General features: G+C 48.2%; 3 protein-coding genes and 1 long non-coding RNA gene across 15 annotated transcripts in view; 1 reads left to right on the top strand and 3 right to left on the bottom strand.

Moving 5' to 3' along the window:
* The first annotated feature begins 1,492 nt into the window (after positions 1–1,492).
* arhgap18 (Rho GTPase activating protein 18) lies at positions 1,493–14,375 on the top strand. Of its 3 annotated transcripts, none has more exons than XM_084700205.1 (15): positions 1,493–1,754; positions 6,397–6,713; positions 7,385–7,602; positions 8,169–8,229; positions 8,578–8,711; positions 9,510–9,675; positions 9,869–9,960; positions 10,052–10,129; positions 10,238–10,397; positions 11,352–11,434; positions 11,569–11,775; positions 11,982–12,128; positions 12,305–12,426; positions 12,632–12,687; positions 12,788–14,375. In XM_084700205.1, the coding sequence occupies exons 1-15, from the start codon at positions 1,636–1,638 to the stop codon at positions 12,877–12,879; spliced, it is 2,052 nt and encodes a 683-aa protein (XP_084556331.1). In that variant the 5' UTR covers positions 1,493–1,635; the 3' UTR covers positions 12,880–14,375. The 3 variants fall into 3 exon arrangements, with proteins under 3 accessions (XP_084556331.1, XP_084556329.1, XP_084556328.1); XM_084700203.1 differs by having other exon boundaries at positions 1,494–1,754; positions 6,400–6,713; positions 12,302–12,426; XM_084700202.1 differs by having other exon boundaries at positions 1,494–1,754; positions 12,302–12,426.
* Positions 4,382–4,873, bottom strand: LOC146287064 (uncharacterized). The gene is made up of 2 exons (XR_014758478.1): positions 4,654–4,873; positions 4,382–4,555 (listed from the first exon to the last, which is right to left on the bottom strand). It is a non-coding gene; the product is annotated as an uncharacterized LOC146287064 (long non-coding RNA).
* A 301-nt stretch (positions 14,376–14,676) lies between the features above and the next one.
* LOC146287062 (enoyl-[acyl-carrier-protein] reductase, mitochondrial) lies at positions 14,677–17,985 on the bottom strand. 2 transcript variants are annotated; one of them, XM_084700206.1, is made up of 10 exons: positions 17,467–17,985; positions 16,828–16,925; positions 16,630–16,761; positions 16,388–16,531; positions 16,079–16,181; positions 15,816–15,915; positions 15,644–15,717; positions 15,480–15,540; positions 15,329–15,401; positions 14,677–15,186 (listed from the first exon to the last, which is right to left on the bottom strand). In XM_084700206.1, exons 1-10 carry the CDS (start codon positions 17,622–17,624, stop codon positions 15,026–15,028), a joined length of 1,104 nt encoding a protein of 367 aa, XP_084556332.1. In that variant the 5' UTR covers positions 17,625–17,985; the 3' UTR covers positions 14,677–15,025. The 2 variants fall into 2 exon arrangements, with proteins under 2 accessions (XP_084556332.1, XP_084556333.1); XM_084700207.1 differs by lacking the exon at positions 16,630–16,761 and having other exon boundaries at positions 17,467–17,984.
* Positions 17,986–18,260: 275 nt separating this feature from the next.
* lama2 (laminin, alpha 2) overlaps positions 18,261–25,814 on the bottom strand; it is a 77,829-nt gene continuing 70,275 nt past the window's right edge. For 5 of the 9 annotated variants that reach the window (XM_084699329.1, XM_084699332.1, XM_084699333.1 and 2 more), the window contains 15 exons: positions 25,666–25,804; positions 25,410–25,421; positions 24,814–24,934; positions 24,496–24,702; positions 23,768–23,919; positions 23,488–23,664; positions 22,926–23,130; positions 21,439–21,513; positions 20,475–20,681; positions 20,116–20,211; positions 19,856–20,014; positions 19,583–19,736; positions 19,298–19,428; positions 18,929–19,151; positions 18,261–18,750 (listed from right to left, as the gene is read on the bottom strand). In XM_084699329.1, the coding sequence (XP_084555455.1) occupies positions 18,584–18,750; positions 18,929–19,151; positions 19,298–19,428; positions 19,583–19,736; positions 19,856–20,014; positions 20,116–20,211; positions 20,475–20,681; positions 21,439–21,513; positions 22,926–23,130; positions 23,488–23,664; positions 23,768–23,919; positions 24,496–24,702; positions 24,814–24,934; positions 25,410–25,421; positions 25,666–25,804 (2,225 nt within the window). In that variant the 3' untranslated portion in view covers positions 18,261–18,583. The remainder of the gene's footprint in view (positions 18,751–18,928; positions 19,152–19,297; positions 19,429–19,582; positions 19,737–19,855; positions 20,015–20,115; positions 20,212–20,474; positions 20,682–21,438; positions 21,514–22,925; positions 23,131–23,487; positions 23,665–23,767; positions 23,920–24,495; positions 24,703–24,813; positions 24,935–25,409; positions 25,422–25,665; positions 25,805–25,814) is intronic. The other 4 variants (XM_084699330.1, XM_084699334.1, XM_084699335.1 and 1 more) reach the window with 2 other exon arrangements.

Genomic DNA, 25,814 nt, shown 5'->3' with positions numbered 1-25,814 from the left:
AGACTCACGATGGTCAGGTGGTCTCCTGGTGTGGCTGGAGCCTGATCTCCTTACACCAGACAGCTTCATTAAGGCTGACACGTCATAATGTTTATTCATCCTTCATTTTCACAAGTAAGAAACAGCATGCATTTCTGCTCAGCCAGTAATTCTATCACATGTATTATAAGGACATCCACAAATCTCTATAAATCTCTATCTCTGGGTCACAGGGAAGCTGTGAGTGTGAGTATTTTGTGTGGTTAGGTGTGTGTGTAGTGGAAATGCGTGTACTGTATGTTTTCTCTGTGGCATGGAAAGAGCGCAGGGTAAAGAAGGGCATTAATTATTTAATAAGATTAGGGAGAGGTGGGGCAAAGACTGGTGGGGAGGAGAGGAGGAGGGGGGAGGGGTGGAATGCAGGAGGACTGAGAGCTCTAACTGCTCTCTTAGGCAGAGTATCTAAATGGTGTATTAATGCATGTGTGTGTGTGTGTGTGTGTGTGTGTGTGTGTGAAGACGTGCGTGTGTGAGGTGAGGGATGGAGGAGACTTTTTCCACCTGGGGTTAGGGGGGTCTTGACCGAATCCCCATGGTTACCATGGTTTCTAAACTGGTCTACTTTCTTCATCTAAGGTAAGGAATTACTTTTTTCCGTGTGTGTGCGTGTATGTGTGTGTGAGTATGCGTGTGTATGTGTGATTGCATGTGTGTGTGTGAGTATGCATGTGTGTGAGTTAGTTAGCATGTTTTCCTCTGTGATTATATCCATGTTAATCTTGAGTTTAATCTCTTCTGGTTGGTACAGACTCACAGCACCAGTGTTGCACAGACTGACTGCATCTGTGTGATATAAAGGCACCACTCAGGGCTGCTATAGAGTCACCGTACCAGTGTGTACACAGATGAGTGTGTTTGAGTGTCTGTCATATCCAGATCATGTAAATAACTGTTCTTGGTACCTGGTCCGTGGTTTCTCACACACGCATTCAGTTACTCCCTGCCACCAGCGGGTGGCAGTACATATTCCTCTCTGCATCAGGGTCGAGGTTGTACAGTAATGGCCTGGTCTGATCAGATATCACTGCACTGGAGGCAGAGCTGGAGATGGTCCGATAATTTTCCACATTATCCCCGACACACAGATGACAGATCCATGCCGATACGCAGTTCAGTATGTTACATTAAGTCTTTAAGCGAGGGTATCAAACAGGGAATTTCGTATTTGTTCATCTTTTTTTACCTGTCCTTTATGGCCCTTGTGTTTGAACAGTTTTGTATCTTGTACCGTGTCATGCTAAACTGCTGCAACAATTCATTTAGGTTTAGCCTATTATTAGAAAAAAAACTACTGTACCATAAAATGAATACATTAATACAAAACAGAAAACAGTTTTGCTGGGCTGACTGGACATTGTCGATGGGCTGACTGGACAACGGAGCGCGATCTTTTCTACTGTCTTCAAACTGGGGTGACTCCGCCCGAATTACACGGCTCGGTGCAGCCCCGGGCGGGGCTGTGGCGTTATTATTCATGTTGTCAAGGAGGGAGATCACTAGGAGAGAGAGAAAGAGAGAGAGACTGTTCCACTCGGATATTCTACAGATCCAAAGTTATAAGCGATCGCGTGAGTCTACAATAATGCGGCGCGCAACATGAGTCGCCAACAAGACTCAAAGGGAGTCATCTTGACCGGTTACTTCAGCAACAGCGAAGTTGTACCGCCTCTAACGGGACTAAACAATGTCGAGGACAGCGAGTCTCCTGCTCTAAGGTGAGAGGGAGAAATACATTGTTACCGTGTTTCACTCGAATGGAGAAGGGCAAAGGTCTGGTGATTGTCTCGTATGTTTTGCATCTCTAGCGGACACAAGCTGTCACACAGAGCCGCTGATTACTTCTTCATAAAGCCTACTAGCGTATGCGTTGAACTGACTTTACTAATTAAGTCTATTGAGCCTCACGGTTCTATTGAAATATTGAAATAAAATGTTATATTTATCACCTCATCTTATTTTATAAGGATACACTACAGCAAATCTGTTTAGACAGATCTCTCACCAGACTACATTAACTGACTGTGTTACAAAATACAGTGTTTGGTGTCTCCATGTTTAGAGAGAAGTGTAAACAACTAGTCAACAAGCCTGTGTTCACCAACAGACAGGCAGACAGAGATGAGGTCACACAATGAGCACTGTCCTCTAGTGAAACATGACGCTGCTTCCTCTTCCCATTCAACAGGCCATCTGCAGACTGCAGCTGAGAACACTTGCCTGCGCACACACACTAACACATACACACACGCACACACATACATACACATACATTATTTCCATGTGCCATCTGGGTGTTCAGCTCAACAGTGGTGTGGCTAGTTTAATGTACATCACAGGCACTAACCCTAACCCTGTTGTGATAAAGTAGAGGAGTGTCCAGGGCCAGTTTAGCAGGCTGGATAGACTGGTCTGGGACCAGTGTTCAGGGCCAGTTTAGCGGGCTGGATAGACTGGTCTGGGACTAGTGTCCAGGGCGAGTTTAGCGGGCTGGATAGACTGGTCTGGGACTAGTGTCCAGGGCGAGTTTAGCGGGCTGGGTAGACTGGTCTGGGACCAGTGTCCAGGGCCAGTTTAGCGGGCTGGGTAGACTGGTCTGGGACCAGTGTCCAGGGCCAGTTTAGCGGGCTGGGTAGACTGAGGAGCTTGAATGTCTCCAGGCTGTTCAGAACTCTGCTGCATGTCTTTTAACCCATATTAACAAAAGAGCGCACATCACACCTGTATTAGCATCACTTTACTGGTTACCAGTCCAGTATAGAATTCAATTTAAAATCCTGGTCTTACCTTTAGAGCCCTGCATGGTCAAGTTCCTCCCTACATCTCGGACTTTATACAGCTTCATACTCCCACTCGTAGTCTGAGGTCATTAGGTCAGAAGCTATTAGTGGTTCCCTGCACTCATTTTAAAACCAGAGGGGATCGATCATTCCGAGCAGTGGCTCCGAGGCTGTGGAATGTTTTGCCTCCCTGTCTACGATGTGCGACTTCTGTCGAATCTTTTAAAAAGCAATTGAAGACTTTGCTATTCAAGCAGGCTTTTAGTTAGTCGAGGGGTTTTTATGGTTATTTGTCATGTTTTCTATTGAAAATGTTCTTGTGTCTTAATTTGTGGTGTTGTATTTCATTTTGGTGTGAAGTACTTTGTGATTTTTATCTGTGAGAGGTGCTATACAAATAAACTTTACTTACTTACTTACTTACTTACTTACTGGTCTGGGACCAGTGTCCAGGGCCAGTTTAGTGGGCAGAGGCAGTGGTTCTTAGACTTGTGTGTCTGGTTGTTTGGTGAATCAGTTGGTCTGCCACAGACACCTGCTCTGCTGTTCTAATGGAGAACAGAGGACAATGCACTGTTCATGAACTGGCTGGCTGGCTGCCTGGCTGATTGGTAACTGACTCGTCAGGCTGCCATGCGGACTTTGCAAACTTTTTTGCTGTCTCGCTAACTGACTTGCAGGCTGGTTAACTAACTTGTGAGCTGGCTATCTGATGTCATTTCAGTGGTGTGCTATGGTGTGTTCTTTGCTTTACAGTCATCACATATTATCTACATTATTCATAATCATACAATAACAGTCAGCAGTATGGGCAACTTGACTACAACCTACTGACTGATAACATAGAGGTTAGAGTACCCAAAGGTACAAAGAGTAAGACACACACACACTCAAGCACACACACACACACATGTTAGTTTCATTTTCAAGGTTACGCCTTTGAGTGTTTCTCTTTGATAAGATAGGATCTTTGAAGTCACATAAAACAGGTGAACACTGACACCGAAACCAAGGGGACTGCTAGCTTGATTATTGAATGTTTTGAAAAAGTAAATATTGAGTGAGTAAATCAGTTAATTCATTTGTTGTTGTTGTTTTGGATGTAGGCTAGGGCTAGGCTCTTTGCTAGGATTATGGCTCTTTGCTGGGATTAGGGCTTTGGCTAGGTTATACCAGATATGATTTGTTTCACAGACACACACTAACTGTGTCTTAGAGGGTGAAACACTATAAAAAACTAAATGAACATGGAAGGAGGTTAATTGTTGGTGTGTGTGTGTGTGTGTGTGTGGCTGTATCCAGGTAAACAGTCTGACAGGCAGCACAGAATCAGCAGTTACTACAGTGAAACCACCGACACTGTGTCACTTTTTCCATTGACACACACACACGCACACACACACACACACACACACACACACACAACATACACACAAAAATATTGGAAACTCACCTGATTATATAGACACATTAACAATAAACCAACACACCTGTCCATGGATGGATATCATAACAGCATAACAGAAGATGCAGGTGAACAGAAGTATACACACAGACACACAGGCTTGAATTCAGACTTCTTTATTGGCGTTATAGTTACATACTGTCAAACGATCGTCATGAAATCACTTAAATTAAAAATACAATTCCAGATGTGAACCAAGCATGTGGGCTTGGTGTCTTTCAGGACTTGGTGGCAGGCAATGATGTAGTGAGCTATCCAGGGGAGGTATCTCCTGCTAATAAAGAATGGATTTGTATAGTATGAACCTTTAGTAATTAAGGAAAATTCTGTATGCATCAAGCACTCTCTCTTCCCCCCCCCCCCCTCTCTCACTCTCTCACTCCTGTTGATCCGGCATGGACCAAGTGGCTTATCAGGGCGTTGTTCCAAAACCTTGTGCTCCAGAAGGGACTCTAGTGCAGTCTAATAAGGACTGCATCTGAGAACGTACAGAGCACTGTAACCAGACCTCTGTTCCAGAACTCCGCCTGGATAGTGAGCCTCCCATGCATGGTTCTGGAGTCAGAATCCTGCTGAATCATCTGCCCCACATGGTCACTGGAGAGAATAAAGACAGGCAGACAGACAAGACTGCAATAAGACAGACAAGACTGAAGTAAGACAGACAGACAGACAGACAGACAGACAGACAGACAGACAAGCCCAGGCAGGCAGACAGACAGTCAGGTAGCTCAACAGGTGAATTGACAGGTAGGCAGACAGACATAAAGACAGAAATGAATTATCTTTGTATTATCTATGAGTGTTGGAATCCACATACCCTTTAAGTCGAACTTGATTGGTTATTGCTGACTTTACACCAGTTAAGTCTAACTTGATTGGTGACTGTAGACTGTGAAGCGTAGTTGTAAGTCTGACTTTATTGCTGGTGTGTGAGATTGACTCCACTTGTTTCCATGGCACTGCTAAAGAATGCTGCTGATCCACTCAAATCAGCTGGTGTATTATACCTAGTCACTTGTGTGTGTGTGTGTGTACTGTATCACCCCCTCAAGTCTCTCCTCAGTCACAGTCTCTCAGCCACAGTCTCTCCTCAGCCACAGTCTCTCCTCAGCCACAGTCTCTCCTCAGCCACAGTCTCTCCTCAGCCACAGTCTCTCCTCAGCCACATTCTCTCCTCAGCCACAGTCTCTCCTCAGTCACAGTCTCTCCTCAGTCACAGTCTCTCCTCAGTCACAGTCTCTCCTCAGCCACAGTCTCTCCTCAGCCACATTCTCTCCTCAGCCACAGTCTCTCCTCAGTCACAGTCTCTCCTCAGTCACAGTCTCTCCTTAGCCACACAGTCAGTGTTGGTACTGTACACTGTACTTATGGTGGAGTATTATTAGTGGGTCAACAGCAGGGTGCAGAGGAACTGGTCAAGCTGAGTTGGAGGTTATTATAGCCTTCAAAGATGCCCTGCAGACCGGGGAAAGGGGGGTGGGGGCGGTAAGAGAGAGAACACATCTAAATATGTACCTCCGCCTTCTGCAACAGCATTCCTACTGTAGTAATTTAATAAAGCTGCTCTGTCTAACAGCAGGGGCAACACAGGGTGTGTGTATGTGTGTGTGTGTGTGTATGTGTGTGTGATACAGTCTGAGAACAGCACGGCCCTCTGCCACAGCCCAGCCTGTTCCATAACCTTCAGTCTACAGAGACTGTGCCTTTTGATTAGAGAGCAGGCTAGAAGTTCACCATGGTGTTGGTGTCTGACTCTGGAGCCCTTCTGTCATGTTGACATCAACTGTATGTAGCTGTATCATGTTCCATATTAATAGAGGGTTTGTCCCCAGATAGCCTGCTCATGTGAATCAGCAATATTCTGTGTAATAATATCCCCCTCTCCCTCCCCTTTTGTTTCTCTCTCCCTCTCCCTCCTTTCATAACTCTCCCTCTCTCTCTCTCTCTCTCTCTCTCTCTCTCTCTCTCTCTCTCTCTCTCTCTCTCTCTCTCTCTCTCTCTCTCTCTCTCTGTCTCTGTCTCTGTCTCTGTCTCTCTCTCTCTGTCTCTCTGTCTCTCTCTCTGTCTCTCTTTCTGTCTCTGTCTCTCTGTCTGTCTGTCTGTCTGTCCAAGTAGGAGGAGTGGTCACTATAGTGTACAGGCCAAAGGCAAACATGGCCCTACCCCTGGCCTTAGCCCCACCCCTGGGTCCAGCCCTACCCTCAAACCCACCCATCTCTCCCCTGCATCAAACTCCACCCACCTATCAGGCTATGCCCCCTCCTGCAAGCTGCCCTATCAGCGATGCAGCTCACAGGACTCCCTGGATGAGCTGGCCATGGATGACTACTGGAAGGAGGTGGAGCACATCAGCTCCAGCCGGGGGGGAGAGGGGGCAGAGGGAGGAGAGGGGGAGGCCCAGGAGGAGGTGCAGCTGAAGGTGCCTGAAGGTTAGTATGGTGAGGTACCAGGGGTTGTATATCATATTATTCTCTGGAGGTCTGGAGCCAGTCTCCAGGTTCATCCTGACCTCATTGCAGTGTCTTCTTATTAGAACCAATAAGCTGTATTCAGATACAGCAACTGAGACAGCAGATTTAGAATGTGCTAGTAAGTTCTCAAACTACAATTTGGAAGAGCACTGCCTGTGTGAGCCTGTCTGGAGATAAATCTGCATCGCACATCAGACCCTGGGAGACTCCACTGACAGGAAACAAACAACTTCTCACACACACACCTGCAGATGCTAGGTGTTTGTTAGGGTTACATTGTTTCAACAGGACTGGGATTTCTGCCACATCCTGTGTTGATGTTGGTCTTAAACAGGATGCTCATATAAACATGGCAAGAAAAAAGAGGGAGAGCGGAAAAGAGAGTTAGACATAGAGAGACATAATGAGACAGACACAGGGAGAGAGAGGGAGAGCGAGACAAAGAGAAAGAAAAAAGACTTAGAGAGAGACCAGCCACTGACGACAGCAGATTTTCACACAGGACTTAACCTTCCTCTTTCTCTTCTGCTCTCTCCCTATCCTGCTATCTCCCTTTCCTTTTCTGTATTTGCCCTCTCTCTTATCCTTTGCCCCACACCCCCATCAAATCCCCGCTTCCTGTCATGTAGAAGGGGAGCAGGAAGAGGCGTGGCTAGAGGAGGCGGGACTTGCCATGCTGTTTGATGATTCATCGATGGAGAAGGAGGACAGTCTGGTACTGCTGTCCACTCTGACGCGCACGCAGGTGGCAGCCGTGGAGCGGCGGCTCACCTCGCTGACGCTACGCAAGCGGAAACAGACACACCACGTCCCCGACGTACGGGACATCTTCAGGCAGGGGTCAAAGGTCAGATATCACCAATGTCATTACGGAGCGCATTGCAGGTTTTGTTTGTTTATTCATTCATTCATTCATTCAGAACTTATCCAATGAAATGGCCAATTTGTTACTTCCTCCACTCTGACAAAGCACAAAGACTGATATGCAGTTTATGACAACCCCCTCCATCCCTTCCCTTCACTCTTGTCCTGTGTTCAGAGTTCAGTAGGGGGAGGGGGGGGGGGTCTTCAGTGGGAGCTGAGGGTGGTTGTCCTCTAGGATAGCTTGGGTTAGTGTACTCTAACTTGGGCCTTCAGGGGCAGTAGGAGAGCATAGGGCTATGTAGAGCAGGGTGGAGGATTGGAATGCAGAAGTGGTCAAATGTACAGAACATGCCTGTTCACTGGTTAACCATCCAGCCAACAATACCATCATTATCTGTCAGCACTGAGGGTAAAAGGAGCTAATACATAACTGTAACTGACTAACAGACGTGGCTAATAGCAGTTAAGTCAATGTTCCATTAATCCACGTCTAAACACAGTTTAACTGTGTAGCCTGATGGTTTGGATGTGCCCTGTACTCTGTTCCAGGAGCAAGAGGCCCCGCCCACAGCAGGAAGTGAGAGCAGGAATAAGGAAGCAGCTTCTGCTGGTATGCATCCCCGCCCCCTTCCCCCAGTACTGGCCTCAGCATGCCTTTCTCAGCAGTGGTCCTTGAGAATCACCTCTCAACTGTGTGTGTGTGTGTGTGTGTGTGTGTATGTGTGAATAAAGACTGCAGCTTGAGATCCTAGAAACAACTTAGTGTCACAAAGGTTCAAGATTCCACACAGACTCAAACACATGCACACACAGAGTAATGGTGTCCTACACTGCCTGCTGAGAGAGACCTTGATCCTCTCTGGACTTTAACACCTGCTTTTGGTAGCTCGGCCATAATAATTATGTTTGGTTGTGTGTGTGTGTTTCTGTACATGTTCCTGTGTGCGTGTGTGTGCAGGAGTAGACCAGGGAAGGGTAGAGGCGGAGACTGACCTGAACCTGGAGGTGTCCTTCTCAGAGCAGGCCCTCAGCTACAGAGAGGGGTCAAAGGTTGCAGAAGAGGCCTCATGTGACACGGATGACCAACTTCCTGTAAGTTCCAAAACCAAAACCAATTATCCTCAATTTATCCATAAAAATCTCAATCAATCAAACAACCAATGATATGAAGAGCCTGTAATTGTACAGGTGGAGGCAAAACAATGAGTTTTAAGAGCAAATACATGACCATTCCCATGTCCAAGTGGGTCCGGTGTGTTGGCCTGTGTGTGTGTAACAGGTGTGTACCAGGTGTGGGTTCCCTGACCACCAGGTATGTGTATCTGTGTGTGAACCTTTGTGTAGCAGCCTATACCCTAAACAACACCTCGGGTAAACATTAACACCAGCTCAGACTTACCTGCTGCAACGACAGTGCAAAGGTCACCTGGCTGAATACAGGAAGTGCCAGTGCCCCACGTGAGGTTCTATTGGCTATTGCAAGGCTCACTGGCCTGCTATTGGGCCAGACTGGTCTCACTAGGCTCTGACTTGTTACAAAAAGGACTGTTAGGCGTGAACATTCAAACCTTGGGTGACTTAAAGTGGGTGAAAAAAAAACTGTGTGACTTAAAGTTCCCCAACCTCAGTTTGTTGACAGGTGTATGGACGACACCGAAACAAGGTAGTGAGATAAAACAACACTCTCTGCTCTGAGATTTATTCAATCAGTGTGTTGAGAGTGGAGCTCCTCTAGCTGTGCAGGGGGTGCTAGCTACAGTCTGGTCTCTCAGCTTCTACCTCCCCCTAGAGGCCGGATTAGGTACTGAAGATCATCAGAAAATTAGGTCATTATATTTCACTGGCCCTGACCTCACTCTTACTGTGTGTGTGTGTGTGTGTGTGTATCAGAACTTCAAGCTGATTCGGGACAAGACAGGGCTGACCAAGGTGGGGGACCTTTCACCCCAGGACATGAAGAAGGTCCACCGCCTGGTCCTCATCGAGATGACGGCGCTGTACGACACGGCCGGGGTCGACCTCAAGGCTCACAAGGCTGTCAAATTGAAGGTCAAAGGTTAGAGCGTTGGAGAGGAAGACGCATAGCAGCACTGCTTCGAGGCACAGACAGAGCTGTTATTGTTTATGGATTATGTATATGTACGTTAGTGAATATGTATTTCTATTTTTGTGTATATGTATGTGTGTACTTGTGTGTGTCTACATGTGTATGTATGTGTCTGTGTGCGTGCGTCCTACTGGATCTCCAGAGTGGGGTCTTTTTGGCGTGCCCCTGGTCACCCTCGTGGAGCAGGACCAGGGCAGAGCTCCAGGAACCAGGGTCCCCATCATTCTGCAGAGGGTGAGAGGACCACATGAGCTACCATGTCGGCTCTGTTTACTGTTCACACTGTCCTTATGCGTCTGACTGGGGTTATGGTTGTTGTTGCCAGCTCATCAACCACATAGAGGAGGAGGGTCTGGACACTGAGGGCCTGCTAAGGATACCGGGATCAGCCACTAGAGTCAAGGTTAGTCCATACCTGGATGGGTTCAGGTTAATCTCTTTATACCTTGATCACTAGTCAAGGGAGTCTGTCTGGGGGAAACCTCAAACACGTGTTCAACGTGTGTTCCAGGCGGTGTGTCAGGATCTGGAGGCTAACTTCTATGAGGGCGTGTTTCCCTGGGAGACCCTGAAGCAGCACGATGCTGCCAGCGTGCTCAAGCTGTTCATCAGAGAGCTGCCTCACCCCCTGCTCACTGTGGAATACCTCAACGCCTTCATAGCTGTGCTCAGTATGTGACCTTCATAGCTGTGCTCAGTATGTGACCTTCATAGCTGTGCTCAGTATGTGACCTTCATAGCTGTGCTCAGTATGTGACCTTCATAGCTGTGCTCAGTATGTAGCCTTCATAGCTGTGCTCAGTATGCAGCCTTCATAGCTGTGCTCAGTATGTGACCTTCATAGCTGTGCTCAGTATGTGACCTTCATAGCTGTGCTCAGTATGCAGCCTTCATAGCTGTGCTCAGTATGTGACCTTCATAGCTGTGCTCAGTATGTGACCTTCATAGCTGTGCTCAGTATGCAGCCTTCATAGCTGTGCTCAGTATGCAGCCTTCATAGCTGTGCTCAGTATGTGACCTTCATAGCTGTGCTCAGTATGCAGCCTTCATAGCTGTGCTCAGTATGTGACCTTCATAGCTGTGCTCAGTATGTGACCTTCATAGCTGTGCTCAGTATGCAGCCTTCATAGCTGTGCTCAGTATGCAGCCTTCATAGCTGTGCTCAGTATGTGACCTTCATAGCTGTGCTCAGTATGTGACCCTCATAGCTGTGCTCAGTATGCAGCCTTCATAGCTGTGCTCAGTATGCAGCCTTCATAGCTGTGCTCAGTATGTGACCTTCATAGCTGTGCTCAGTATGTGACCTTCATAGCTGTGCTCAGTATGTGACCTTCATAGCTGTGCTCAGTATGCAGCCTTCATAGCTGTGCTCAGTATGTGACCTTCATAGCTGTGCTCAGTATGTGACCTTCATAGCTGTGCTCAGTATGTGACCTTCATAGCTGTGCTCAGTATGTGACCTTCATAGCTGTGCTCAGTATGTGACCTTCATAGCTGTGCTCAGTATGTGACCTTCATAGCTGTGCTCAGTATGCAGCCTTCAAAGCTGTGCTCAGCATGTGACCTTGACACATGTAAATATAAGCTGTTGTATTTTATTAACTTGTGTGTGTGTGTGTGAACAGAACTGCCCACTAAGAAGCAGCAGCTTCAGGCTCTCAACTTGCTGGTCTTACTACTGCCAGAGGCCAACAGAGACACTCTTAAGGTTGGTACCACACCCCCACCCACACATACACCCCCACCCCACATACACGACATGCATGGTGCGTTATGTCATGTCCTGTCATTGATCCCATTGTGTGATGCTATCAAGTGATGTGATGGGATTCCTGTCTTTAGACCCTCATGGAGTTCTTCCAGCGAGTCATAGACCACAAGGATCAGAACAAGATGACACTCAACAATGTCTCCGTGGTGATGGCGCCCAACATCTTCATGTTCAAAGGCTTCCGCAGTAAAATCAGTGAGCAGCAGGAGTTCTCCATGGCAACCGGCATCGCCAACATCGTCCGCCTGCTAATACGCTACCAGAACCTGCTATGGACGGTACGGCCCCTACCCTCTGTCTCTCCTTTCCTTCATCCCTCCATTCATCATCCCTCCATTCATCATCCCTCCATTCATCATCCCTCTATCTCTCCTTTCCTTTGTCCCTCCATTCATCATCCCTCCATCTCTCTGTCTCCTCATCCCTCTGTCCTTCTATCTATCAATCAATCAATCTATTTATCAATCTATCTTTTGTGTCCCAGATCCCCAAGTTTATCATGAATCAGGTGAGGAAGCAGAATGCAGAGAACCAGAGGAAGACAAACAAGGACCACGCCATGAGGAAGATCCTGAGGCGGATGGCCTACGATCGCGATAAGAACGACAAGCCTGACAGAGGCTCTGCTGAGGTAACAGTCCACTTCTCAGCGCCCTAGTTCACCTAAGGACACAGGGTATGGCTCCAGCCTGACATCTTCTGGTCATACGCTGCACTACAGGCATGGAGTTTGATAAGTTACTAATACTCAACAGAATTTACATAATTATTCGTATACACACTTGTGTGTGTGTGTCCATCCAGCAGGACAGTGTCCAGGGCTTCATACGTGTTCAGGCTCCCCAGTTCTCCAAGGTGTCCATGGCAGTACAGCTGACTGAGAAGCTGCAAGCTGCTGACGTGCTCACACGATTTCTTAGCCAGGACAGGTGACACACAAACACACACATGCACACCTACACACATATACACCCCTTTGTATGGACACCAATGCTTACATAAAGACACCAAGACTGATAAATGTCATAACATTTTGAAATGTTTTCCTCAAGTTTGTTTTAGCCATTATTAAACACTAACATCCTTGCTCTTTCTCGCCCCCTCCTCCTTCCTCCCTCCCTCCCTCCCTGCCAGCTGTGTGTCTGTGAAGAGGGAGGACCTGTGCCTTTATGAGATAGGAGGGAATATCAGTACGTTTCAGCATCGTCACCACGTCAGTACAAATGTAAAAACTCACCGCAAAGTACCATCTGGCTAACGTGTGTGTCTTGTGTGTGTGTGTGTGTTCAGAGGAGCGCTGTCTGGATGAGGAGACCTACATGAAAGACCTCCAGGAGCTTAATCCCAGTGCAGAATGGGTAATCAAGGCTGCTCTGCGATAGGACGCCTGCCTGCTACACACCTGCCTTGCTACGTCTGATTGGATGCCTGCCTGCCCTAATAACCGCCCAATCAGTCTGATAGGCTTTCTGTTGATACACAGCAACAAAGAAGAATGTGGGTGTCGTCAAACAAGAGAAAAGGGAAACTACAGCCAATGAATTTGGACTGAACCCACCCCACCCCCTCCCACCCCTACCCTTCCATGACCCCTCACCTAGCCCACTATTTTCAACTCTGACCTAACAAGGAACGTGACTGGCCCGTGAACTGTGGTTAGGGGTCAGGTGTGTCACATGATTGACGATGCATCTGCTAGTGCTGTAAGCAGACAAAACAGCTGATGGTCATGAATGAGCTCTTTATTGAAACATTCAGTCTTAGAACCTTAGAACCTAAAAACAAATTCCCATAGGATACCACATAGAACCTCTCTGGCTTCCAAATACAATATATTTTCCACATGGAACAACATCGGTCTAGACTCAAATACTCAGTCTAGAATTCTCTCCTAGAGTTCCAGATAGTTGTAGTTGGGCTCCCCTACAGAAACAAATGACTCTACACAGTACTGAGTTCATCTGGGAGAGAAGTCCACTCCTGGGACACACAGTATCTGTGGAACTTGTTGAACGGCTGTAGTGTGGAGCCACAGTACAACAGGGTGGTCTTCTCCATACCCCCCCATGAGAGAGGGCAGAGGGCAGAGGGCAGATACAGATAGAAACAGACGGTTTCCTCACCTGGTTCCCAGCAGTCTGTGCTGTTAGAGCAGCTGCAGTAGCTACTCTATCAGTGATCCCTGATAATCTGACACTGAATTGTGGTCTCAGCATGAACACCCACTCACAGTCATGTTTTAGGGTGGTCCTAACCACCTCTCATAACGTAGCTTTAGCCTGCTACACCTTGAAGATGGCAATCTGGTGGCAAAGGTACACAGTATTCATGCTGAGGAGTTGAATGGATTAAGCTCTTGCATATCATAGTTATCTGGCAACAGCACATAGTATTTTAATGCCAGACTAAAGGTCAGATGTTGACTGATAAGTCGACCTGTTGGTCAACATTAGGCAGAACCCTGGGTAATGTCTAGAGAACACTAATGTTGATGTGTTGTTGTTGCCCAGGGTTCCAAGCCCTCTTCGGTACACACACTGACAGACACACGCACACTGCCACTGCCATTCATTGTGGTGGAGACAGAAGGACTCAAAGTGTTTAGTAAGCGATATGTAATCTTGTGTTTGTGTAGCATGTTCAGCCAGCATCAGGAAAGGAAAGACCACTGTACCACAGCTCACTGCATCTCTTCATTACCAAGACTAATTAGATAAGAGCGATACAAAAGATTAATGAACTCTCTGTGACATGTTGATTTGACCAACTATTCCTGTCTTGTCTACTGTGAACATAGCTGGGTCAGTAATCTTATGACTGTCCTGCAGCTTCTGAATGACCACTAAACTCCCTGTAAATAAAGAAACCATGAAATGATTGTTGTGGTGTTGAGTCTGGAGTGTGTGTGTTATCAGGGGTTTTCAACTGGGGGTCCGCTGTCCCCTGGTGGTCTGCGGCGGCATTGCAGGGGGTCCGCGAAACAAGCCTATGTTGATCAGTTAACCATTGTTTTTTAAATTTTTATAAATTTGCTTTGATATTTCAACACATTTCCAGATTACTCTTGAATATTGTGAAAAATATAAAATAACAAATAAAAATATGTAAAAAAAAATATAAAGTTGATGAAACTGGCTTGGGGCTAGAACAACAATTACTAGTACAACAACAAACTGCAATTGAATTGAATAGGAATTTAATGGTTTTCAATTTCTCAAGCACTGAAAATCAACCGTTTTTGTTGTTTTTTACACATATTTTTCAGAATTGTTCAGAATCTCACATACACATATTTAAATTTTTCAGATTTTATGTATATTGTTTGAGGTTTTTAAGTAGATATATCTAGATCTGTTTGAGGTTTTTAAATAAAAGTTACATGGAAAACTAAATGTTAAAACTTTTTCTATTGACATCCGCGCACACACACACATATAGGCACATGCGCGCATGCACATCAGTGGGCCGTGGATTACTTTCTAGTAAGTATGGTGGTCACTGGGACAGAACCAGTTGAAAACCCCTGGTCTACATCATTAACACATGCTTTCTGGAGTGGGCGTGACTGGTTGCCTGGAGGGCTTGTTTGTATTGGCTGAAAGGCACCGGGACACATCGAGGGGGGCGGAGCTTGCCACTGAGCAGTAGACCACACACTGCTGTCACCATGTTCTGAAGACGCTTCATATCTGAAACACACACATATACTGTATTATATCAGGTCTGATTAGGTGGTGTGTTGAGTCCATGGGAACCAGTACAAAAGAAGCGAAAGACAATGGTTACTGTGACAGGAAGTGAAGTGAGGCTAGAGGTCATCACTATGGTTACCATGTCTGTTGTCCCTCTTCCACTGTGTCATCCAGAAGCCGCGGAGCTTGAGGTTGTTGAAGATCAGACAGCCCTGCAGGACACACATGCAGACTGGTCAGACAGACAGACAGACAGAGACCGGAGGAGAAGACCAGAGGGGTGTACTCACAGTCGGTACAAGGAGAGGTTTCCTGGACATCCCTCCATAGGTTACCATGGTGGCGCCCTCTCTGGAGGGATTCAAACATCACTAGCTGAAGAAGCATTCTGCTGTGACTGTCCAAAAGCTTTAAACAGTTTACAGTCCTAGCTAAGACTCCTCAGCAGACTGACCTTAGCTGGGCGAGGACCAGCCCACCGCTCCGCCCCCCCACACAGTTCAGCCCCAGGATTGGTCGAGGCAGACCCTGACATACATGGAAACAAAACCATTGGTATAGACCATTACGGGAATTTTGAACATCTTAATAATTGAACATAGACATTGGTTGGTTTGTCTCCTCACCTCTAAGGCCTGGCACCGCCCATTACATAGCTCCTCCTCTGTGACAACCAGGTCTGCCCCCATCTGCTTAAGCTCCTCCTTCACCTCCTGCTGATTGGCTCTGAGAGAGGGGACAGGAAGCTACCATTCAAACAATCCACATTCTGGTCTGTTTTATATGTTGTTCTACACTATTTTGTTCTTTTCTGGTCTACTTTTTTTCAGTTGGTGGTCAGGATGACAATTAGGATGTGTGTACGGGTTGGGGTCAGGATTATGTGTACCTGTCTCTGATGATGTTGATGGTCTTCAACCCCAGAGTTGCAGCTATCTGGATCACTGCCTGACCTACAGCACTGTTGGCCCCATTCTGGATCACACAGGAGCCTGGGGGAGGGTGGGGAGGAAGGGAGGAGAGGAGGGTGGGGAGGAAGGGAGGAGAGGAGGGTGGGGAGGAAGGGAGGGAGGGAGCATAGAGGGGGAGGTAGGAGGGAGAAGGGAGGGGCAGGAGGAAGTTAAGGAAAAGAAAGAACTCTGTTAATCCAACACTCGTGTTGATCCCAGCCTGAAGCAGGGGTACAGTATGAGCCTGCCTGGAGGGAGGTGGGTGACGTCGTGCAGCATGCGGTAGGCAGTGCAGGGGTTCACTGCCACTGTGGCGGCCTCCAGGACTGACAGCTGTCTGGGCACCTGGAGGAGATCCTCCTCCTCACACACCACCTCCGTCCTCCACGTACCTACACACACACACACACACAGTTTCACCTTCTCGCACACAGCTGCACACACGCATATCATTTTACACTCACACACACACAAATGTGTGGGTCTTTACCAAACCCGGCATCCCAGGGAATGACCCAGTTTCCCGGTCGCAGATTGATGACATCACTCCCCACCTCCACCACCTCCCCCACCCCCTCATTTCCCCCCACAGAAGGAAGAGGGGGCCTGATGGGGTAGGTGCCTGGGGGAGAAACATTCAAATTAAATTACATTCAAAAGTGTTTGTGTGTGTGTGTCAGTGTATTACCTTGCAGCATGTTAATGTCTGCAGGGTTGATAGGAGCTGCCAGCATCTTCAGTCTGATGCTATGAGGCCCCAGGGCTGGAAGAGACATCTGCTCCAACCTGCACACAGAGACCAGATAGACACCACTTAATGAACAACTCAACATCCCACGCAGGGAACCAGAAAGGCATAGCCTGTTTGATAGGCGAGACCAAAGAGGTTTAGGATGTCTAATAGGAGTGACTGGAGAGGTATATTTCTAGTAAAGCCCACTAGCCTGATGTTGTCATACTCATAATTCTAGTCAGAATACGAGTCTGAGAACTCTCTGTTGGGCTTTGACTACGGGGTGTGTTTCAAACGAGCCTGGAAAACAAATGCCTCTTCGCTCAATTGGATAGACCTACAACCAATCAGAGCAACGTAATATGTTGTTTGTTCAAAACAAATTCAACTTAAGCGCTCTTTTGTGACGTGGGTGATTACGTTACTATTGATCATCTGTCCATCATTGTATAAAGCCCGCCCTGGCAATTTCATTGGTACGCCCAGATTCTGGTTTTCTGTAGTTGTTTCCCAATACGAGACCCTTCAGACCCAGCTTCCCGAGTCGGCGGGGAGAAGTTGGGCTGGCAGCCAGGTTAAAAGCCCACCACTAACCTGACCAAATCCAGTAGGTCTCCATGGTGTCTGTAGACCAGCGCTGAGCAGGTGTGGTGCAGGTGGAAGGCTCCAATGCCAGGAGCTGAGGCTTGTCTGCCTCTCTGCCCCAGGAGGAGCTCTCTCCCCTGGGTAAATCTGACCAGAACCCTCCTCATGACAACCAAAGTTGGACTGGAAATGAGACGTACATACACACTGCGATGGGACTGCTTAATGCCAGCTCTCGCTCGCTCTCTTCCTTGCTTTCTCGTACTTCAAAATCTGAGGTAATGCTGGGCTTTCCTCAGTTAGGAGATAAGCACTTGTTCCTTAAATTGTTTTCCTCTCTAGTCTGCTACTCACAGCTTGGAAGCATGGCTGGTGTTCAGCCCTCCAGGGTTGGGACTGTTGTGAAAGGACAGGTGTGACTTGATCAGAGATGATTTCTCTTTTCTCTTGCTGTCTCAGTCTGCCTCTTTTGTATTTAAGTTGGACCTTTATTTGAACCTTTTCACACATACACAAACACACACATACACACACACCCACAGACCCCCCCCCCCCACCCCCCTCACACACATCCACCCTCTGACTCACATCCTCTTTGTTTCTCGAACATCAAATGTCTCTCTGGAAGTAGTTACACCAGTTCACTATTACAGGAACTCTGTAAATTCACAGTTTTTCAGAATTAGTTTCCAAGTGGCTGGTCAACACTTCTAGCCAAGACATAAGAAGCTAAAAATGCATTTTAAAATGAGAATGTGGATATTTCCTTGTTTTATGTGGACAGTGTGTCCTAAACTGAAGACTATGTGAACCAATTTAATGAATCTTTGATAAAGTAAATGCCGCACCATTGCTGGCTTTCTGAAGTTACATCTCTCAATTTGTCAGCATATGTGCTGAAGCAGACAGTGACGAAAGGAAGCGGCCATGTTTAAATGCAATTCAACATGTATTTGATAAAGATGTACATTAAAACAGGGAGAATCACACCATGCATATGGGGGGGGGGGGGCTGGGGGGGTCACTCTGGGAAGCTACATTGACATGATGACATCACACTGCTAAGGCTAGGTGGGGTAGGGTCAGGTGAAAGAGCAGGTTGTATTTAGCAGCAGACAGGGGGTGTTCATGCGGCTGGGGGGCTGGCGGGGCAGGAGAGTGGCTGGACCCCCTTCACCTCCAGGGCCTTGTTGAAGTGGACCTCCGTGGTCTTAGAGGCCTTGGTGATCTTCAGGTTCCTCATACACCCTCTGAACGAGGAACTACCACTCAAGCCAACCTGCTTCACTCCCTCTGCGGTACACAAACACACACACACACACACACACACACACACATGCACGTACACACACAGACAAGAATGAGGAAGAGAGAAAGTCGACTGGTCAGTAAGGAGATCTTTCACTCTTCAATCTTTCTAATAAATCAAAACGATGCAGGGGTGTGTCTTATGTGCGTGAGGGGGTCGTACCGGGGAATCCCCCTACGTAGATGGGGTCATTGGTGTCTGCGGTGTTAGAGCGCGTGTTGGGGCTCTCAGCCTGGGACTTCTTGCCGTCCACTACCAGCTCCAGACGGTGACGCAACTTCTGGGCGGAGACAGAATGCCATTGGCCGTCACAAAGCCCTGCCTCCACGTCTGGCTGGTACTCTGCTGTGATTCGTCCAGCTCCATTGTCAACATGGAACAGCAGCTACAGTGTGGGGTAAGAGAAAACACACAGTGTGTTAGTAGTGAGGGTGTGTGAGTATCTGTGTGTGTGAGTATGTGTGTGTGAGTGTGCATGACTCTGTGTGTGTGTGTGTGTGTGTGTGTGTGTGTGTGTGTGTGCGTGTGTACCTTTCCGTCCAGCAGCTCAATTCCCAGTCCATCTGTGGTCTGACTGCTGACCCCCAGCAGAACCCCACTGCTCTTACTTGTCCTGAAGTCAAGGTCAAACGTCACATCCAGACCTACCCTGAATGACCCCACTGGATGGAGGAGAGAAATGCGTGTCATTACATACATGACGTTACCTGTCATTGATTCTGTTTCTACATGTTAGTTTTGATGATGGCATATGTGATCAGTTCCTGGTAACCACATAGGTCAGGTGAGTTTGTGTGTGTGAGTGTGTGTCCTCACCTGCTTTCAGGTAGCCAGTCCCAGTAAAGTAGGTCCCTGTTTCTGGGTTCTCATAGCAAGTTCCCACCATGTGACTGGAGGTGGGCGTGTCCAGGTCCAACACATCCTCCATCAGACGGAAGTTCCTAATGCAGCCATCGATACTGTGGAGGACCTGAGCAAACAGACACACACACACACACGCACACACCCACACGTAGACAGTTAATCTGATTCTATTCTGTTACATGCTATTGGTGCCTTGGTGTGTGATGGCAGTGTGTGTTGCAGTACCGGCCCTATCCTCTTGGTGGTGTAGTTGCCAGGCAGACCTCCGATGTAGAGCATGCCCACCACATCCAGGATGTCAGCCTTCTTAGGACTGGTGGTCTGCTTGTTGTAACGCTGGTCTACAGACAAGATCCCCCTCTGTCTCTCACGCATCACACGGATCTGATGGACACACACAAACACACACAGACACAAGTCAAGTTCAGGGCAATGGGATTCTCAGCCTCAGGTAAAGGTCACATAGAGCAGAGGTGACCCCTGACCTTATGCCAGTGCCCGTCGTTGATGACGCGAGGCACGGTGGTGGATGTGTTTCCATGGCCCAGGTCAAAGCCCAGGTGGGCCATCCCTTCTTTAATCTGCAGAGAGGTAGGGAGAGAGAGAGAGAGACAGAGAGAGAGAGAGAGATAGAGAGAGAGAGAGGAGGGTGGGAGGGGGAGCAGATGTTAAAGAAAAAAACGGACTTGTTTCCTGTCGCGTCTGTGTGGTTTTGATACAGAGAGGCAGAAAGCAAGAGTGAAAGAGGTTAAAAAAGAGAGAAATGGAGAGAGACAGAAAGAGACAGAGAGAGCTAGAGAAAGATAAACAGAGAGAGATCTCCAGGTATCTAGGTAGATGTTACCTGGACCGTAGCAAAGTCAGCGTGGTTGTGTCTGGCCATGTAGAACACAAGGCCAGACTCAGCCCGGGTCCGGAGCTCAAACTCCAGGATGAGTCGGGTCTTCACCTTGGTGTCATCGAAGGAGAACGCCACGTGACTGCTCCTGCTGAGGCCAAACTGTTTGGCCTTACCCACAATCCCCGGCTCTGCCTCTGCCATGCACCCCACCTAGAAGGGCGGGACAAACAGCTGTCAATAACCCTGGATGATTACATGATGCCCCTGGACTACAAGCATCCAGTCCTTTTCCACTCTTGGAGTTGATCTGATGTTAAACCACAAGATGGTGCTGTGGCCCCAGATATGCGGCACGTCTCCTATTGTACAAAGAAGGCTGCTTGAGAGCGAATGCTGAGGGACAGCGAGAGATGAACAGAGAAAGAGAGATAGAGAGAGTGAGCGATGGACAGAGAGAGGGAGAGTGAGAGAACAGGACTGAATGAGAGCGGAGAGATGAGGAAGAGAAGCAGGATAGTTAAGTTCCAAGGCCACTTCTCTTTGTTATGCTAACAGGACGACACCTCCATCACGCTCTGGTGACCTTGTTGTGTGGCGCTCAGTCACAGTACGGCCAGTCTGTCTACCAGCGGCCGTGAGGCAGATCAACCGCAACTCTGGAATGTGCTAGAACTATCTCCAAGGTGAGACTAGAATTCTGGAATGTTCTAGACATTGGTAGACTAGAATGCTGTCTCTAAAATGTAAAAGACATAGGCAGAAGGCTGCATGTGTGTATTTAAGTAGGTTAACATTTTGGACACACACACACTCTCACATACACACACACACACAAATGAAGAGGTAGGCAACGTTGACATGTGTGTGTTTGGAGTTTGCATGATGAAGAACCTGCTGTTCCGGATTTACGGGTCATGTGTGTAAGAGGTGTGGTGAGTGTAAGAGAAACAGATGTGTGTGTGAATACCAGATTGTCTGGGCGTGTCTCCAGGGAGGGGCTGGTAAGCAGAGGGGGGGCAGCGGGTGTGACAGGGGGCGGGTCCTAAAGCAGCACGAGGGTGGGGCATACAATCAGTGGGTTAACAAGAAAAATACACAGCCAATCAAAATGGCCAAAGCATGCATGTCAAATACTAGCCTCCAATCAGATAGAGGCCATCATTTGAATGGTCAGCAGAATGAAGAAAAATATTAAAGTGAATGAAGGAAAGAAAACTTCTTGTCTCTTATTAATCTGTTAATAAAGGATCAAAACAGGATCAGTACAGAATCATGAAATAATCAGCAGAGGATCAATACATATTCACTGGTTCTTTATATATGTTTGCAATTTCAGTCATTCTATTGTATTAGAGAAACATTGAGGAGGTAGATAAAAATAGAAAGAGGTAGAATTAAAGAGAGAGAAGGAGGTAGAGAGACAGAGAGAGGAAGTAAGAGGAAGGTAGAGAGACAGAGAGAGGAAGTGAGAGGGAGGTAGAGAGAGAGTGAGAGGAAGTGAGAGGGAGGTAGAGAGAGAGTGAGAGGAAGTGAGAGGGAGGTAGAGAGAGTGAGAGGAAGTGAGAGGGAGGTAGAGAGAGTGAGAGGAAGTGAGAGGGAGGTAGAGAGAGAGTGAGAGGAAGTGAGAGGGAGGTAGAGAGAGTGAGAGGAAGTGAGAGGGAGGTAGAGAGAGTGAGAGGAAGTGAGAGGGAGGTAGAGAGAGAGCGGTAGTGAGAGGGAGGTAGAGAGAGTGAGAGGAAGTGAGAGGGAGGTAGAGAAAGAGCGGTAGTGAGAGGGAGGTAGAGAGAGAGCGGTAGTGAGAGGGAGGAAGAGAGAGAGCGGTAGTGAGAGGGAGGTAGAGAGAGTGAGAGGAAGTGAGAGGGAGGTAGAGAAAGAGCGGTAGTGAGAGGGAGGTAGAGAGAGAGCGGTAGTGAGAGGGAGGTAAAGAGAGAGCGGTAGTGAGAGGGAGGTAGAGAGAGAGCGGTAGTGAGAGGGAGGTAGAGAGAGAGCGGTAGTGAGAGAGGGCTCGAGGAACAGAATGATAAACAGTCTGTCATCTCTGCAGCTTCACCTCTGCAGCAGAGTTAATGGACTGGAAAACTGCTCCCTCTTTACCCCCTTGCTCTCCCTTTCACTCTTTCTCTCTCTCCCTCCCTCAATCCCCCTCCAGATTTCTCTCCCTCACCTCCTTTCCTCTCCCTCTTTCTAACCCTCTGTCCTATCTTTACCTCCCACTTTCTTTCTGTCTCCCTCTCTCCCTCTGCCTCCCCCTACTCTTCCCTCCTGTCCTTTCATCCATTCCTCCCTCCAGCCCTCTAAAAAATGAGACGGACAGTACAGATACAAAGACTTGTCTATCCCTGGATGAACAGCCTGTAGACTATGTGGTGAGGTCGATACATTCCAGATTTGATTTCCTTCTATGAAGGAAAGGATCAAGAAAGAGCAAGGTGTGTGGAAGGGGGGGGGACCTACAGTGGACGGGGCGCCGGGGGTCACGGGGGCCGGGGTGGACGGGGCTGGTACAGGTTTGACAACTTCCTCTCTTTTAGGCTCCTCCTCTTCCTTCTCAGTCTCCTCCTCCTCTGGGAGGGGCAAAGGTGGTGGGAGCGGGGCCAGGTTTGGGCACTGGCCAATCTCGGCATTCTCGAATGCCACTGGCTGGGAGAAGTCTGCTAGGCTGCGGGGAGAGAATGAACACATACCATATTTAGCACACACACACACACAGTGTGTTGATGGCTAGCGGGGTGAGTGGTGTAATTATGAGGCTATGAACGGGGACAGACACATTTCACCTGTCCAGTCTGAGGACACTAATGTGTGTGTGTGTGTTTGTGCTCTAATGGGGTGGCCCATCATTAGAGTGGATGGGATCTGGGTCACCACACAGAGTTATGGAGTCAAATGAAGTTGTCTTTCCATTTCGTCGACATGTCATTATATTCAGTGTTGGTCTGCTAGTTCTAGAGCAGACAGAGAGAGCTGAGAGAGATGTGTGTGGTACTGTGTAAGTACTAGATGTCAGTACACTCACATTGTGTTGACCATGAGGTTCCAGATGCAGCCCTGGAATGGAACGTTCGGCCTCTGAGAACTCTGCTCCACCTCCACTGGGATTCCTCCAATGAACACACGCTTGATGGTCATTGGCTGGTCGTTGGGAAGACCCGCCTCCTTCTTCTCTTCCTCATCCACCTGCAATGCAAACGACCTGGAACAGGAAACATCCGTAGTCAGTTCTGGTCAGGAACAGGAAACAGAATCAGTCAGGTCCATACAAATCCCCCCCCCCCCCCCCACACACACACACACACCTTCCTGGCTGTCTCAGGATGCGTAGTGAGTGTTCTCGTCCATCATGGAGGATCCCCTGGTCGGGCTTGCGGACCACCCTGCGCAGGCTGTGGCTCCCAGAGAACACCAGCACCTCCAGAGAGCCCTTACTGAGCTGCACCGCCAGGAAGGGCTGGGCAGACACACGCAGAAGGATGGCATCTTTATTTTACAGAGAAGAAGAACGTACTCTACAATGTGCTGATGTGCATGGACTGTATGTACCCAGAGACGTGTGTGTCCAGGTGTGTAACTAGCCTTCTCCCCTGCCGCACACACACACACTCACACACACTCACACCTTTCTCCCTGCTCTGACTACTGACCGTCTCATCAACATAAGAGCTTTCAGATCACGCGCTCAGCAGTTGTGTGTGTCTGTGAATGAGTGTGTGTGTGTGAATGAGTGTGTGTCTGGGAGAGAGGGTCAGAGTTGAACCCAAACTCTATCTAATCAGGTGGGCTTCCTGCCAGTCTCTCAGCCTGAAAGCATATTAATATGAGATTAAGTGTTCTCTGGGTGAGAGCGCATGAGGAGCCTGCATAAAATAAACACATTTACATGTAGGTATAAGGATATGTGTTTTTTTGTGTATGTGTGTGTCGTGTGGATGTTTGTGAGAGGGTGTTTGTGTGTTTCTGAGCTAGTGTGAGTGGGTGGGTCGTGAGTGTGTGCAAGCTATGTGTGCGTACGTGTGTGTGTGTGTACCTCGCCAGACTGTCTGCGTCGCCTCTTCGGCAGTTGTGCCAGGACAGGCGCCTGTGTGTCGGACCGGCCGGTGCCCCCGGTGCCGAGGAAGATGATGCCATGCTCTGACTTAGTGCTGAACGACAGACTGATCTCCGAGGCCACAGCGAAGGACAGACCTGAAAGCTCGATAAAGCCCGGCTTGGAGAAACTGACTGTGTGGAGGTTCTGGATGAGAGGAGGGGGGAGGAGAAGAGAATACATGAGTAGAGTTTAGTGAAGCACCTCAGAGCAACTCTTGGTCAGACCCTTCCTCCTACCACCTCCCCGAACCCTAACCTCAGCAGAGCAGCCTTTGGTCAGTCCAGTGTAGTCGGAGCTGCTGAGGAGATAGTAGGGAGTTCTGGACACCTCAATGTCTCTCATGCAGCCTGCATACTTCTGCTGAGTCACCTCCGACCTGCGGGGGGAGGACGAAGGAAGAGATGACCCGAGAGAGAAAGGGGGCCAGCCAGAAGAGAGAGGAGGAGGTTCAGCCAGTGGTGGTACAGGGAGTGAAGGTGAACAGCATCACATCAAGAGGTGAGCAGCCGGGCGAGCAGCCGAGTGAAGAAGCATCTGCCTGCTCTCTAGGAAGCACTAGCTACAACTTAGCCCTGACCCTGACCCTGACCCTCCCTGGAGCTACACACTAGCCAGGCTGTGTATGTAGGTCCGACCTGGGCAGCCAGAGCAGGGGAGCATGGAGGTGAGAGAGCAATTGTGACTAGTAGAGAAGAGGAGAGTAAAGAGTGAGAGGAGGTGTTGTGCTGTGGTGGTGCTGTGGTGATTTATATAGTATACAGTATGCACAGTATGGTATAGAGATGTAGATCTAGAGATGTAGTAGAGATTCAGCTAGAGATATCTCTACTGGAGTGATTAACATGGGTTACCTTGACTTGAGACTGTAGGAGAAGAAGATACAACACATGTTTCAGGTTAACAGACTAAGTGACAGTGTTTGGACTTTGACATATATTCTTTTTCACCGTTACACTTGTAGCCCTTGAGGATGCACTAAAAACAGAAGCTGTTAATGTGACTCTGAATATGGCTCTCTGAATGGGATTCAATGTGAGTCGGAATGTGTCTCTGTACTCTTTGTGACTCTCTGAATGGGATTCAGTTTGAGACGTCCCCCTGCTGTACCTGTAGTTGCCAATGGTGGGCAGGCCTCCAAAGTAGATCCTCTCAGTGTCTCGGAGGTTGAGTCCGGTGGCAGACCCCAGTGACGTCACCAGCAGCTTCTCGTCCTCATTGGAGTCCATGTCCACCACCGTCACCACGGCTACGGGTAG

The sequence above is a fragment of the Hypomesus nipponensis genome, chromosome 6 (genome assembly GCF_054491055.1).
Source record: "Hypomesus nipponensis isolate SF chromosome 6, ASM5449105v1, whole genome shotgun sequence".
NCBI lineage: Eukaryota > Metazoa > Chordata > Actinopteri > Osmeriformes > Osmeridae > Hypomesus > Hypomesus nipponensis.
This window is presented reverse-complemented; position numbering and strand designations above follow the sequence as displayed.